This window comes from Emydura macquarii, unplaced genomic scaffold (assembly GCF_026122565.2).
Source record: "Emydura macquarii macquarii isolate MOO-44397 ecotype Brisbane River unplaced genomic scaffold, CSIRO-AGI_Emac_v2 contig_499, whole genome shotgun sequence".
NCBI classification, from domain to species: Eukaryota; Metazoa; Chordata; order Testudines; family Chelidae; genus Emydura; species Emydura macquarii.
Genome location: NW_027130636.1, coordinates 9,393,807 through 9,409,374, shown reverse-complemented (window position 1 = coordinate 9,409,374; position 15,568 = coordinate 9,393,807). Strand labels below are relative to the sequence as shown.

Sequence of the window (15,568 nt, the reverse complement as noted above, 5' to 3'; positions counted from 1 at the left end):
ACATCTTCGCATTTGACACCACTGTTCCAGTTCTAATTTGGTGGAGTGATTCTTGCTTGTCACCAGGCAGAATGCAGAGCATTTCAAGGGCTTTCGCATCATGCAGCCAAATATAACTTACTGGATCATATAACATTTCACTCAGCTGGTGAAAACAAGGGCTGGCTGTGTTAAGACCTGCACTGATTTGCAAACCAAGTGTATATAAAACATAAATAATTGCAAATATCAAAGGCTGCAGGAGGTTCGATCTGTTGATTGTTTCTCCAGCCACAAAGCAGTCATGTTGCTTTCTGCACCGCTTCTGGAACTTGGTGATAATATTCTGCAAGCTGCTGGAGGCTGATATTGTTTGATTTGTCACCACTGTATTTTGCAGTGAGCTGGATCCAAATGCCATTCCTCAGAAGAAACATCTGCAATTAAACATGTTGGGCCCACTTTTCTCATCTGAGCACCTTAATAAGACCTCCAGATCTGGCACTTTAGAGTTCAATGACTTGTAGGCAGAGAAAATAGGCCTAACTGTCAAACTGAGCCTCCAAAGAAGGGGGTTCAAAAACTGAGCTCCCCATTTGCCAAATTGTCTTTAGTTTCAATACAACAGTGTCAAATCCTGTAATGGTTACTCAGGCAAACCTCCCACTGGACTATGAACAAGTTCTGCTCCCCTCTCACATCCACCCCACAAACCTCACTTGGACGTGTAGGGACTTGCACAGGAGAGGGAAGGTCACAGAAGACTCATACTGATATGGTCCATGTTGTGGCAATGCACCACAGGGCTATATCTGTGCAGGGGTCTTGCTGGGGTCTGTATCCAAGAGGGGTCTTGGTGGTGTTGTGGAGGTGCACTGGGGAAGAGGAAATTAATCTGCCATTGTGCGGATGGATGGGCTGCAGAAATGAACATGGAAGGTCTGAGCGTGGTCCTTTGTTCTGGGAAGTTGTATGGGTCCAGGGGATGGGATTCTCCCCATAGACTGTAGAGCACCTGTTTAGCCACTCCGCAACTGCTACTGCAAACCATGGATCCACACTGTCACGTTTCACCACTGGCCTGGGCTCTGCGCCCATGAGAAGTATAGCTCTATGTGAGGACTGCAGAATTGGGTCAAAAACTTGCATCCAGGCCTCAGTCATTTACATGTTCTGCCAGTGTCCAGGAAACCATTGGGTTAAGTATTGTTGATGCAGAGATTCCCCACAGCAGCTGTTGCAGTTTAGCATTGCTAAAATAGTAGAGGGCCATTGGTCAAATTCAGACCTGGTGTAAGCAGCTGCAACTCCATTGACTTCAGGTCTGAATTTGCCCCAGTTTTTGTCTGTGATTACAAAAAAAGATTAGGCACAAGTGTACCCACAGTGTTTGCTTTAGTTCTGACCATTGCCTATAAAATCATAGTCTGCTGACAATGGTAAAGAGCACATAAGTCACTTTCTTCAAACACGGAACAAGGAACATTACTAGAATAAGGAAAACAGCATTATTGCTAAAGATACTGTCTCTCTCTTTGCTTCACCGTAAAGCTGCTGCCTGGAATCTTATCCGGTTCCTTCCGGGCTGCCTCCCATCTCCATTCTAAAGAAACAATACAGATATTTTCACATCTCTCCCTCCTGCCCCTCTCCACTTTTCTATGTAACCAATGTTTATAGGAAGAATTAATATTAAACAACTCAATGATGAAGATAAATCACCAGCTCACATTGGGTCATTTCTGGCCTTAATGAAGAGTTTGTCCAGTTAATTCACTTGAATGCTCATATCCTGTTCAATAGAATTATAGTCCCTTCATTAACATTGTGCCATGAATTACTAGGGTCACACAGCAATTCAACTGCATATGGAAGTGGTTTCAGAAGCTATATGTTCTTTCTGTATTGAGTACCTTGATCATGCTCAGCTGTGTAGAATCTCAGGCCCAGATCCTCAAAGATATTTAGTTGCCTAGCTCCCACTGATTTTAGGTGCCTAAAGGACTTTCCATGGAAATTAGGCATGTAAATACCTTTGAGATCCTGAACCTCGGTGTTCAGTTACATCCATTTATAACAGCACATGTGGTATAATATTTGTCCTCATTCATTTTTATCAGGATTGGTTCTCCTAATTTACATTTAGGTAAGTTTTGGGCTGCATTCTGATGATGACAGAAGAAAGCCTAAGACCTCTGAGGCATAGAGGACAAAGATTTATTTGCACCTCTAAGGCTGGCAGCAAGTTTCTGATATGTTGACCCATGAGCTGTAATTACTCTGGTGACTGATGATGGGCTAGGTTGCCCTATCGGTCAGAAGAACTACAACAAGGTCCTTTTGCTGTCAAATTCTCTTAGCAACCAGTACTGCTCTCTTCATCAGTCCATTCCCTTACTGGTGGTGGGGGTTGGAAATAATAAATTTGACATCATAGCGTATGTATTCCAGAAGATTGAAATGGATTTTATGTTAAAAAGCAAAAGAAATTAATGTTACACAGCTGTTCATTAAGTAATAATAATAGTGAAAACATAGAACTCCCATTCAAGATGTATTAATCAGAATCTGCAAACATATTTTCTCCATGGACTGTTAACAAGACTTCCTACTTTACATTACGCTGCAGATGTTGATAGCAGATTATAAAAGCCAAGCCCTTGACAGCTTAAAACTTAAATATAGACTTTTCTACCAAACAATGAATGAATCAATTTAAATTCAAGTTGGTCTGAAATTTCTAAACATCAACATTTTTTTTTCTTTAACAAAACTTATTACTTTGTGATTAGAATTTAGAAAAGTGACCCAAAATTGAGCTGCAAACAGGAAAGTGATGAGAAATCCCAAGCTTTAAATCAGCTCAACAGCAAATAGAAAGGAGATCATCTTAACTGACAGTTCCACATGCCCCCTGGAGATAATGATGTTGTGGCATGACTGTTTTCTCCACTGCATTTCTAAAGGGACTGCAGCAAACCAACAGGACTCCAAAGCTGCTGGTAAGACCCATTTTTGTTAAAGCTGTTTGGGTTTTTTTTTTCTTTTGGACAGAATCATCATTCATATAGATTTTCATATTCTAAGGAAACCCCATTTACTGTTATTAAGGTTAGGTCTTGTTATTCTTGGAAAAACAAATGATTATTTTAAAACCAGAATAACACATCTCTTTTAGGCAGTGGGTGATCTTTGCTTTCAAAAGTGCTCCACTGAGTTAACAATAAAAAAATTAATTCGAAACAGATCTGGAACAGCCGGGAAAACAATGGAAAATTTACAACATTTAGAACTCACTCTTTTTTCTTAGAAGAATCATGAAAAGCTTGATTTTGCTCCAATTATCTTTAAACTATGAGCAGTTCACACACTTACCATACAGAAATGTAAAGATTTACATAGCACAGTTTTGGGTTGTAAGGTCCGTGGGGCAGTCACTGCGAATGTAGTTGTGTCTTGTAGGGCATTCAGTACGGTCTGCATTTGATCCAGATAAATAACAATAATCAATAATTCCCACATCATTGGTCAGTCCTCGCTAAAAGAAAATGTTTGAGTTTGATAATTTATCATGACATTATTTCTAGGCTTTGTGCAATATGCTTTTTGATACAGCTTTAGCACAGTGTTCTAAAATAATTATTTAACCACATCATAATAGCATTGTTTCTATGTAGACCGATGATGATAAACAAATGCACTTTATAAAATGTATTTTAATTTAAATTCTCTTGAAAGCTACAAAATTAACTGAAACCCACTAAAATTAGCTCATCTATTTATCAGCTCAGCCTTGTGATTAAATTTCATTTATCCTTGTGTGATTTTATATTATGTTGATAAGTGTTAGGATAAAAAAAGGAATGAAAATGCAGACAGTGTAAATGTGTTATACCTAATGGAGAGTTGTGTTCTTCTTCAGAACTGTTTCCAAATGTGCAACACACCCTAGAAATTTTTCTTCGGTGCGGCATAGGACATAGAAACAGAGGATGCAGGACTGGAAGGAACCTCCTAGTTCATCAAGTCCAGTCCATGCTATTGCAAGCAACTCCATCATATAATCCCATTCATAAATTTATCAAGCTCCATTTTCAAACTAGTTAGGTTCTTTGCCCCCAAAACTCAAATTGGGAGGCAATTACAGACCTTCTGATGCTTAGAAAGCTGCTTCTAATTTCCAGCCAACATTTATTCATAGCCAGGTTATAACCATTTGTTCTTGTGCCAACATTCTCCTTTAGCAACATATTTATGGCCAACAAATTGGCATCTTTGAAAAGTCATGTACAAAAGATTTGGGACTACAGTCAAACACAGAATAGCTTTGTATCCAGTTGCGATGAATTCTAACTAGCACACTATGGCATAGTGCTGCCTTTCATATCATGGAGGAGAAAAACACGAAAATGTAGCCAGCAAAAATAATTTTAAATACAATCAACTCTCTATGCTGGGTGCCAAATGAATACCTAATGCTCTAATCTGACAATTGTGTTTCATATACTTATCCTTCTGTTCAGTGCTAAGCTTCTACGTGACTCGGCAAGGATGTTGTCTGCACTGTAATTTGCCTTTCTGACAAGGAAAATAGATCGAGTTCTGTGGTCAGTGGTGTTTTGCTGTAAAATTATAGGACTCGCAACTGATTTCCTGTCCCCTCAATAGCATCCTTGAGATTAATTTGATTTCATTTATCTCAGAACTCCATTTTGGTGTAATTTCAACAAAAGGAGCCAGGCCCTCAGCGGATATAAGTCAGTGTCACTCCACTGAAGTCAAATTGCACCCACTGAGGATCTGGCCCAAGGGCTATATAATATGAACAGCTTTTTAATATCACACCAGAAATTTCAGATACATGGCACATGTGTGATACCAGAATATGGCCCCAATAAGATCATCAAAATACACTGCTTAAAATATTTAATTTTTAACAACCTTGCTGTCTTGAATGATATGACACTGAACAATACAGCAATACAATACTAATGTTACCAACGCACTTTCTAATAGCTTGGACAGAGTACTTAGCTGGCACACTAGAGCAGCATGTGTTCTGAGCATAGCTGGTTCCTGAACATGTATTCCTGAAATGGCAATCATACCAGCACTCCTTTGCTTATCTCAGTCCCTCTGGGTACAGTGAAGTGGCGTTGCTAGACCATGCTCAGATATGTACCCCACCGTTTGCCAAACATTCTCAGAGACGCCTTCACCCTGAAGATAACTTTTTCCTTTGGAGTTTACAGGCATCAATTTCACTTGTCCCCTTCTGCTCAGAAACTATTGCTGGATCCCTGGTGCCATTGGAGCAGCAGACTTCTCTGAACAAGGGACAAAGGCACTTTTAGCAAATGTTTAATTGTTTCTAATTCCTATAGACTCATCTAGTCACTAAGGATCAGTTATTGTTGCGTAGTTCCTTACTCCTTAAACAGGCCCATAGAAATCGATGGGATTGCTGCCTGAGTAAAATACTATTACTGTACTACTGCTACCAAAGGATCTGGTCTTGAGTAAACAAAGCTTTAGAGTTTGAAAGTCTTGTTTGATCCTTACAGGCTTTCAGTATTTTATTAAATGGAACGCTGAATATTTATTTAAATCCCCCAGTTCTTACAACCCCTGCATTCTCCATGATTCCTTTTGTTATTTTTCCCCCTTTAAACCACTTAAACATATTTGTGCCATAGCTGATAACATGTCATTCAAAATATGACATTTAAATAGCTTTCATAAGAAAATCCATCCAGAAATGTGGAAGCATCTTTTATTTTTAGCAAGATAAAACATGAAATGATTTGTTGTAATGATCGTGCCTTTACTAAAATTTATTATCCGTCATGCCTCTTGTGATCATCATATCCGGGATTACTTTTTGTTTCACTGTATAATCCAATGTCCCTCTGCATAGGGGTGAATTTGACCCACAAATAGTGAATTTAGGATTTCTATTCTCTAAACCTGATCTTAAGTACCACCCCAATAGCTAATCTGGAAAATCATATTGATTGCTTTTAATATAAAAACAACCAGTTTGAAAGAGCAAAAATTCGATAATAAAACTCTCAGATACTTTGTGCATCCGATTACTTTTCCCCATAGACAAATCTCAATGGAAAACAAAAAAGCATTAAAATCTGACAGGATCACTGATAGGAGGTTGGAAATCTGAATGTAATTGTTGCTGAACGTAGATGCTCCAAGGTTAGTGTACTGTATCTGTAACAATATATTGCATGTTCAGCACCGTGGCATTTCAGATTTTGATGAGTTCCACCAGACTGTATTTTGCATGAGCTATTCACTCAGCCAAGCAGAAAGTTGGACTGTGTCATCAGCTAATTGACTGGAACACTGCAAAAGAAACAGACAGCAGACATTGTGGCATCACAATATTCAACATCAAAATCTAAGGTCAAGATTCTGACCTCAACTACACTGGTGTTAATCCAAAAAGCTCCATTAATGTCAAAGGAGTTACTGGAGATTCTGTTGATTTCAATGGCATTACTCTGGATTTACACCAGTAGTAAGATCAGAATCTGTTCTGGAGGGTTTGGTTTTGGATTTCACGGCAGTTTTGCACCAGAAAAACTCCTCTGTCTAATTTAAAACAGGGTAAGAGAGATCAGAATTAGGACCACTGTTTCTGATCAGTCATTGCTTTAAAGCACTGAAGATACAATAAAGAGTGTGGGAAAATATATACAAGTTATTGCTGCTCGGTAAGTGAAATTTCCTCTAGTGTTCACAAAAGTAACCAATGTTTGCAGTGTTGTAGTTATGTTGGTCCCAGGATATTAGCAGAACGACCTCTGTTGGTGAAAGAGACAAGCGTTTGAGTTTACATGGGAGTGGGAGTGGCTCAGATGAGGAGCAGGGACCATAGCCAGCATAATTTCAGTGCTTAATCAAGACACTCAACCAGCCATTGGTGGGTACATTTGTACCAAAGGGCCTGATCCTGGGATTTCAATGGGAGCTGAGGGTGCCCAACTCTGAGTTGGGAAGAGGCGTTGCAAGGAATAGAATTACACCCTGTGACTGTATCAGTCTCGAGTGGAATGAAGTTTCCCTGGGGAAGGATTTATGCATTCAACCCTTTGTCCTCTATGTCTCTGCTGGCCCAACAACCATCGCCATTGTTGCAGTCAAGTTCCTTGGACAGAAAGGCTGATAGAACTCTTGTCCGTTTCAGGGTTCACAATGAAGCTGGTTCCAAACCTCCTCCTTTGCTTGCTGCTGCTGGTGAAACTGTATTATGCTGAGGATGAAGAACCACAGCCACCTAAAGGGCCTTGTGCAAACTGGATGGGAGGTGCACCGGGCTACCCAGGCCACAACGGTGTCCCAGGCAGAGATGGAAAAGATGGGAAAGACGGGCAAAAGGGAGAGAAGGGAGAGCCAGGTCTGTGTGAGGCTTTAAATATTCTACACCATTTCAATCAAACCTGACCTGGACTTCTGGGGGAAGAACACCTCAGTAAGGAAGGACAGGATTCAAAGTTCATGGAGGTCAATGGAAAGACTTCCGCTGACTTCCACGGGGTTTGGATCTGGCCTAAAGTACTCAGAGCTGTTTGGAGGTAAATAATGTGTCATCACATATTTAGCAAATGAGAGCACAAGGCACTGAATACATATATAGAAGAGGGGACAAATATATTCTTTGGCTAGGAAGTTATGAAATATTAGGAGCCAGGTCACAATTTAGAGGAAGGAATTTCCCTGGCTTCTTCCCTATAAACAAGCCACTGATTCTGTGTCTATGTAATGACCTGCTTCTGTTGGTGTCAGAGTGTTAAATGAATATTTAAGGATGTGGTGGTCATTTTTATTTCAATGCAGTGTATAGGTTTTTTTGCAATGAAAAGAAAGCTAATCAAGTTTGCCAATATTTATTTGTATTTGCAGTCACTGTTTGTTATTCAGCGGCATCAGATATAAACATTGCTGGCATTTCCATTTTAAGCAGCTGTTTTTTAAGTCATTTATAAAATGTAACTGTCACCTGAAATTTGGTTTAGAAGGTCTCTTCCCGAAAATCTGAGATAATCCTTGGGTTATCATTGATTAACCTTTTGGTTAGCTTTGTTTTCTGAGCTGAAAAATTACAGTTTGTGCCTTTGAGTATTCTAGAAATAAAATGAAAAAAGACCATTATTTCAGTTATTATGCATATGTATTAACATTTATAAGAGCTATCATTAATTCAGATTTTTGGATCAATATCTGCTTACAAAATAACCTGGGAAAAATCAGAACTATTGGAAATCTCCTGGTTGGAAGCTAATGGGACTTTCTCTCAATGGAATTTCCATAGGCAAACTGATGCAACTGAGTACCTAGGTATAAAAAAACCCAAGAAATATTAATAAACTAGTGAAAATAAATTTAGATTCTGTATTCACCCAGATAGTTACTGATACAAATACGTGGCATCATCCATCCCACAGGCTGTGGGGAAGGGTTAACACAATAAAAACGTATATCCTGCCTAAGCTCCTCTATAGTCTAAGGGTATGTCTACACTGCCCAGACTCTAGGACCCTGCAGCGTGGGAGGGCCCCAAAGCCTGGAAGTCTACACTGCAATGAAATGGCACCACAGCCCAAGACCCGCATGCCCGGGTCCAATTACTGCGAAGACATACTCTAAGTGGCCTCCCCGTATATATCCCTCTGTCTTGTTTTAGAAAATTTAATAGCATTATTAGAGCCTTCCTGTTGAGCCCTGATCAGTGACCTTGACTACCATTTAAAAATCTCTAATTCCCTAAAGCCAAAGGGGTTTGGTCTCCCAGACTTACAAAATTACTATTATGTTTTTATCATAGAAAATAGGCAAGTAAGCGACAGATGAAATTCAATGTTGATAAATGCAAAGTAATGCATAGTGGAAAACATAACCCCAACTATCCATACAAAACGATGGGGTCTAAATTAGCTGTTACCACTCAAGAAAGAGATCTTGGAGTCATTGTGAATAATTCTCTGAAAACATCAGCTCGATGTACAGTGGCAGTCAAAAAAGCTAACAGAATGTTAGGAACCATTAGGGAAAGGATAGAAAATAAGACAGAAAATATCATAATGCCACTCTATAAAGCCATGGTTTGCCCACACCTTGAATCCTGTGTGCAGTTCTGGTCACTGCTGTGACCCATCCGTGCCCAGGGCAGCCACCTGAAAATGCCAAGGTCAGGGCAGGCTGTAAACGGAGAGCAGATTCTCCCAGCACTGGTGGGTGGCACTAAAGCCAGACTTCCCAACCAGCCACAAACTGAACTTCTGAATCCCCACAGAAGCCAGTATACAAATGCACACAGTCCCCTTTACTGCATTTCAGCTCCAGGCTTCCAAATTAGCACTAGGTCCAGTAAAGAGACCAGTTATTTAAAGTCTATGCTCTTTACTAAAAAGAGAGTCAGCCAAGTACCAGTTCAATATAAGTTTTGATCTTACCTAAACTACCACGCTGCCAGACAATCCTTTAGTAACTAAAACTAAAGGTTTATTGTAAAAAGAAAGAAATAAACCATAAGAGAAATGTTAAATCAGATACATACAAATGATTGAAAGTCCATATACATCAGGTTTCTGGGAGAATAGTGGAGTTGCAGGCTTGTACAGTTCCTCTGGTATACATCCAACACCTGGATGGGCCTCAGTCCTTTGTTACACAGCTTCAGTTGCAGATGACTTGATCCAGAGGTAAGTAGGTGACTGAAGCTCAGGATAGAAGGCAAAATGATTTCTGTGGTTTGCTCTTATTTACCCTCTGTCCTTGGCCACGCGGCCTTGTGGAATGTTACAAGAACTAAAATGGAGTCCAGAGTCACATGGGCCAATCCAAACTCTTCAGGCATGCCTTTAGTTTCTTCCTGGGCCCTTTCTTTCTGTAAAGGTTTTGATGGGCCATTAAGCGGGCTATTGTCCCACCGCTATCCTATCTGGGGTGTCACCCAAGCAGCACAATTTGAAATACAGGTACTCAAATATGTTCATAAACTTCTCCTACACACAAAACACATGAATATAAACACCATCATCTTACTTAGCACTTTATAGCCATTCTAACAGTACCCGACATGGCATATCCCACATGGATTATTATGATTTTGACATATTGATGTCAAACAATATAACGAATGCTCTCCCCCCCATTTACCCAGCATGACAACTGCATTTCAAAAAAGATATATTAGAATAAGAAAACGTACAGAAAAGGGCAACAAAAATGATTGGGGTATGGAAGACCTTCGATATGAAGAGAGATTTAATAGACTGGGACTGTTCAGTTTCGAAAAGAGACAACTGAGGGGGATATGATAGAGATCTATAAAATCATGAATGGTATGGAGAAAGTGAATAAGGAACTGTTATTTACCCTGTCATATAACACACAAATCAGGGGTCACCCAATGAAATTAGTAGGCAGCAGGTTTAAAACAAGTAAAAGGAACCACTTCTTCACACAACGCACAGTCAGCATGTGGAACACAATGCCAGGAGATTCCGTGAAGGCCAAAAGTATAAGAATTCAAAAAAGAACTAAATAAGTTCATGGAGGATAGGTCCATCAATGGCTATGGATGGAGAGGGACGCAACCTCATGCTCTGGGTGTCCCAAAACCTCTGACTGCCAGAAGCTGAGATTGGCTGACAGGGAATGGATCACTCAATAAATTGCCTTATTCAGTTCATTTCCTCAGAAGCATCTGGCACGGGCCATGGTCAGAAGACAGGATAGTGGGTTAGATGGACCACTGATCTGACCCAGAATGTCTATTCTTATGTTCTTATCATGTCACCAATGTCAAAATGGTTCATCATGCTAGCACCCTTATTCTCATGTGGGTGGAAACTGAACAGATATTAATGCATCCCATTCCCCTGGCAGGTCTCCTCTTTTTGTCTGATGGAAAAAAATAAGGTGCCTATGGCAGTGGCTGCATGAAGGGTCAGGGCCATCCTAGCAAAGAGGCTTCATCCTTGCCAATATGAAAAAGCATCTATTAGGGGTAACCAAGACATGCAAATTGGTAACAAACCTGTAATTTAGAAGTATGAGATGGGGAGGAGCATTATATGGATTTCTGAATTAATCAGCTGTGAGGGCTTTGTCCCTTTTCTAACACTAAAGCAAAGTTATGACCTGCCACCCTCAGTGGAGTGGCAGTACTTTCAACTAAGACATTTGTTAATGTATCAATTTGGTCTGGATGACCTAGGACTTCCGGAAGCCCAGAAGTACCTTAAGAATGCTTCAAAAACGCCCCAGGCCATGTTCACTGTGTATACTTTGTTAATGAAGAGGAACTCGATTAGTCTGGGTTCTTTGTGAGAGCATGGGAAGGGGATTTATCACAGACCTTAAAAGAACCCCACTGGCAGAGCATATTACGTAAAATTACGAATGCTTCTGTGGATCTCAGGCTAGACTTGCTGCAACAGAAGATTTTATCCAAATGTATTGGACACCACAGAGGTTGCAAAAGGCCATATCCTCTGATGTTTGTTGGTGCTGTAACAAAGAAAAAGGAACTCTGATGCATATGCAGTGGAGCTGTCCAATAGTCAGGCAGCTGTGAAAAGAGGTGGACACAAGTGTTAAAATAATGCCCAGCTCCAGCAGACAAATTTCAACCAAAAATTATATTTTAGATTATTCATGTGCTAAGCTGGGTATAACTATGACATAAAGATGTTGGGTTTTGAGAGTTGCCATGATCAGTAAGTGCATGGTTTTACAAAAATGGAAGAGTAGGTTTATGCCCAACATAGAGCAATGGTATTTGGACTTGTCTGAGCAGCCAAAGAAATAATAACTTATGACCATAGAAAGCAATTATGTGAATCTGAAAAAATGCAGACCCCGTGTTTTGGATAAAAATGTTGAGATGACTCAAAGAGTGGCAGACCTTCATTCCACCTACCCCAACATCTCCTGTGTTCTCTTTCCTCAGCCAGTGCCCTCCTTCTCTCTCCCTATTCATATGTGTCTTCTCCTATTTTGTTACTGTTACCACCAACCTAACATGGTATGTCTATGTAGTATTGTCTGCTTTGGTGTTGTCTGGTCTTGCAGCTTTGACACCTTGTAAAACTGGGTAGTTCCATTGGCGATCCCATGAAGCATGTGGTATTCTAGCTGTAAGTCATTTACCTTTTTGTCCTTTTCATTGCCTGTTTCTTTATGAAAATCAATAAAATATTTAATCATAAAAAATTACAACAACAAAAACTTCAAAGGGGATTTTATGATGTGGCCAAAAGTGAGCCATATATGTCTCTGCTGAAGGCAAATCATAGTCCCAAAGAGCTCCAAGGGACCACTTCAGCAGTATCCACTGAAACCAGAGGAGATGGCTTACTGCAGCTAAGCATCAGGTTTGAAATATCTAGGCTCACTTGAACTATGGGTGTGAATTCCAGCAGGGTTGAGCCAACCCTTTGTCCTTCTGAGACAAATTGAGCTCCATGCTGGAGTTTTTTTTTTTTTATGGAAGTCTTTGAATAAGGATTTAAAATCTCATGGTACTGTCTGTTTTTCATAGGCATTAGTGAGCCTATCGAAAATCACCCGACTGGTCAGCACCCAACATCTCCCACTGTTCTCAGAGAGGGATTGTATCATCTCCTAGAATGGAACTATCAGAACAGCACATATGCTGACATAAGTCTGATTTGGTTTATTGTTGGAAATTCACAGCATTATCATTCTAATCAAAATCATTTCCCCTTGTAGGTGAGCCAGGCCCAAAAGGGGATACTGGAGAGGGAGGAGCTGCTGGCACTGAAGGCCCAAGAGGATTTCCAGGAATCCCAGGGCTGAAAGGGGAGAAGGGAGAAGGTGCCTATGTTTACCGCTCTGCCTTCAGCGCTGGACTCACAAGCAGAGCCCCCCACCCCAACATTCCTATCAGATTCACAAAGATCTTCTACAATGAACAAAACCACTACGATGAAACCACAGGGAAGTTCCGCTGCAGCATCCCTGGCCTGTACTATTTCGCATACCACCTCACTGTGTATCTAACGGATGTGAAAGTCAGTCTGTACAAGAAGGACAAGGCAGTGCTGTTCACCTATGATCAGTTCCAGAAAAACAATGTCGACCAAGCTTCTGGGTCTGTTTTGCTTCACCTGGGTGCTGGGGAAGAAGTTTGGCTTCAAGTGTATGGAGAAGAAGAAAATAATGGAGTCTATGCTGATAATATCAATGATTCTACTTTCATGGGATTCCTCCTTTACCCAGACTTGGATCTTCATTAAAGCGTGAGGCAGTACACAGGGAGGAAAGAGAGGATTAGCCAAGGAATTGATTTAGGAACACTCTAGGTTTTCCTAAGCACTATTTCTACACTGTGGTTTCTGGTTGTGTTTTTGCAGGCCTTTAGATTGGGTATTATAATTACCGTGGATAAAATCCTGGCCTCACTGAAATCAATGGGAGTTTCACTGACTTCAATGTGTCCATAATTTCATCCCATATCACTATTTTGGCTCTCTCTCCAAACTCTGAGCCCAAATATCAATATATTAACTAAAGCATAACATAGTGCCTAAACCACTGAGATCTTGTTCCGTGATAAGACTCCTAAGTGATATGATCATTCAAATAACAAATATGGTCTCAGATAATAGGGCTACTTAAAATATTTTTGAAATTCACAGTTTAGACCAAAATAATTATCAAAATGTTGAAGGTCAATGACAAAATTCACAATTTAGAGCTGGTTGAAATTTTTCAAAATTCAAAATTTTGGTGAACTTTTCAGTCAAAATTTCAAATTTTTACCAAAATAAGGAAGAAGGTATTTCATGAAAATTACATGACATTTGTTTCTAGGTTTTCAACCAGTGCCAATAAACACAACTCATTGCCATTTTAATCTTGCAATTTACTCAGGCCTTCTAACTCCACCCGTTGTTTAGTGTTTTCCCTTGTAACCTTATATCTAATTTAGCTTGCAGGCTCTTTAGGCAGATGCTGTGTCTTTTTATTTATCTGTAAAGCATTACTACACCTACATAAATAACCCATAACAACAACTCATGGCTACTACCATCTTGAATAATAGATTGTTCCAGCAGCTTCACTTCTTTGGAGACCATATTTCTGTCACTGTTTTAAAATCATGGCATTCCCCCTGTAAACAACATACCTGATATTTGGACAACAGGAGGCACCAACAGGCAGCTGGGCAGGTATTTAAATATATGCACATCTCTAATTAAAACACTGGATTTAATAATGTAGCAGTTCAGCACTCATGCTGTAATGTGTGTTTGGTTTGATAGCATTTTATAGCTTTAATTTTAGCTGGAGGTCAGGATTGAATTGTTAATTCACCTGCAGTCTTCTCTGCCTTCTCCTCTATGGAAAAACCCAGTAGTGCCTTCAGTTTAGCAATCACTTTTCCATCGTATAAATATACATCTATTAATGATTAGAACACCTACAGAACAGATCCTCATCTGGTGTAAATGAGCACAGCATCATTGACATCACAAGAGTAACACTAATTCACACCAGCAGACAAACTGTCCCACTTATCTTCAAGGCTAGTTCTATGTTGCTATAATTATTAGGATTGGTGATCTTAGTAACATTCCTACCATGAGCTGATCTCCAGCCTAGTTTCCCGTTTGATTTTATCTAAAAGAAAATTTGAGAGCTTCTCAAATAGATTTGGAGATGAAGAATCCAGTTTTGCTTTGATAGATTGGTTGCTTTGGTTGGTTCCTAAACTGACACATTACTAAAAATGGAGAATAGTATCATTGTTTCCACTAAAAATAGTTTTCATAGCAATATTTTCTATAATCCAATAAATTAACATATTATAAATAAAAATATTTGGCTCTCTAAGATCTCTCTGTGGCTTTTTTTGGGGGGGGGGGGGCGGGGTTGATGTGTTGTTATTTTGGGGAGGCTGACAAAGGGACATTTTTTTCCTAACACAAACAGGCAGAACAAAAGCCAGGTGCCAAGCCATTTAAAAAAATCTAGGAGAAAAACTGAAAGATTCTTCATCTATTTAAAGTAACATAAAGAAGGTCCTCAATCCTTTTTTGATGCACACTTCTGACTCCCACGGACTCCAAAGGTAGCTGTGTGCAAACATGTGAGGACAGAATTTGGCCCATTGTTATTCTTGCCCAGCTACTTATCAGCAAAAGCGCCTGGCCAATGGGGGGGAATAGAGTCAGACATTGGTCAGCACAGAGGGGGGTTAGGGTTATGGCCACATCTTTACACCAACAGTAAGACTTTAGATCCACTTGCACATGAATAAATGAATATGGAAGGCACAAGGCAGTGGAGAATGAGTCCCATCACAAGTAGAGTTGGAAGGAACTTGTACGTAGATTCATAGACCCATGGGGTTAGAAGGGACCGCAAGGGTCATACAGGATGGATTTTTCACAATACTTTATAAGCAGTAGGCTGATGTAAATCAGCATAGCTCTATCCAAGTCCATGGAACTACTCTGATCCACACTAGCTGAGGATCTGATCCTGTAAGAATACTTTCAGTATCTCTCCATGCCTTCAACATCTCTAAAGATGTGCT

At 39.9% G+C, this 15,568-nt stretch overlaps 1 protein-coding gene across 1 annotated transcript; it reads left to right on the top strand.

The window, feature by feature from the left end:
- Positions 1-2,915: 2,915 nt before the first annotated feature.
- On the top strand, positions 2,916-14,862 carry LOC137147119 (adiponectin-like). The gene is given in 4 exon segments (XM_067538904.1): positions 2,916-2,958; positions 2,961-2,981; positions 7,184-7,393; positions 12,736-14,862. Coding segments are annotated over 4 exon segments (801 nt in total). The 3' UTR covers positions 13,263-14,862.
- The last annotated feature ends 706 nt before the right edge of the window (positions 14,863-15,568 follow it).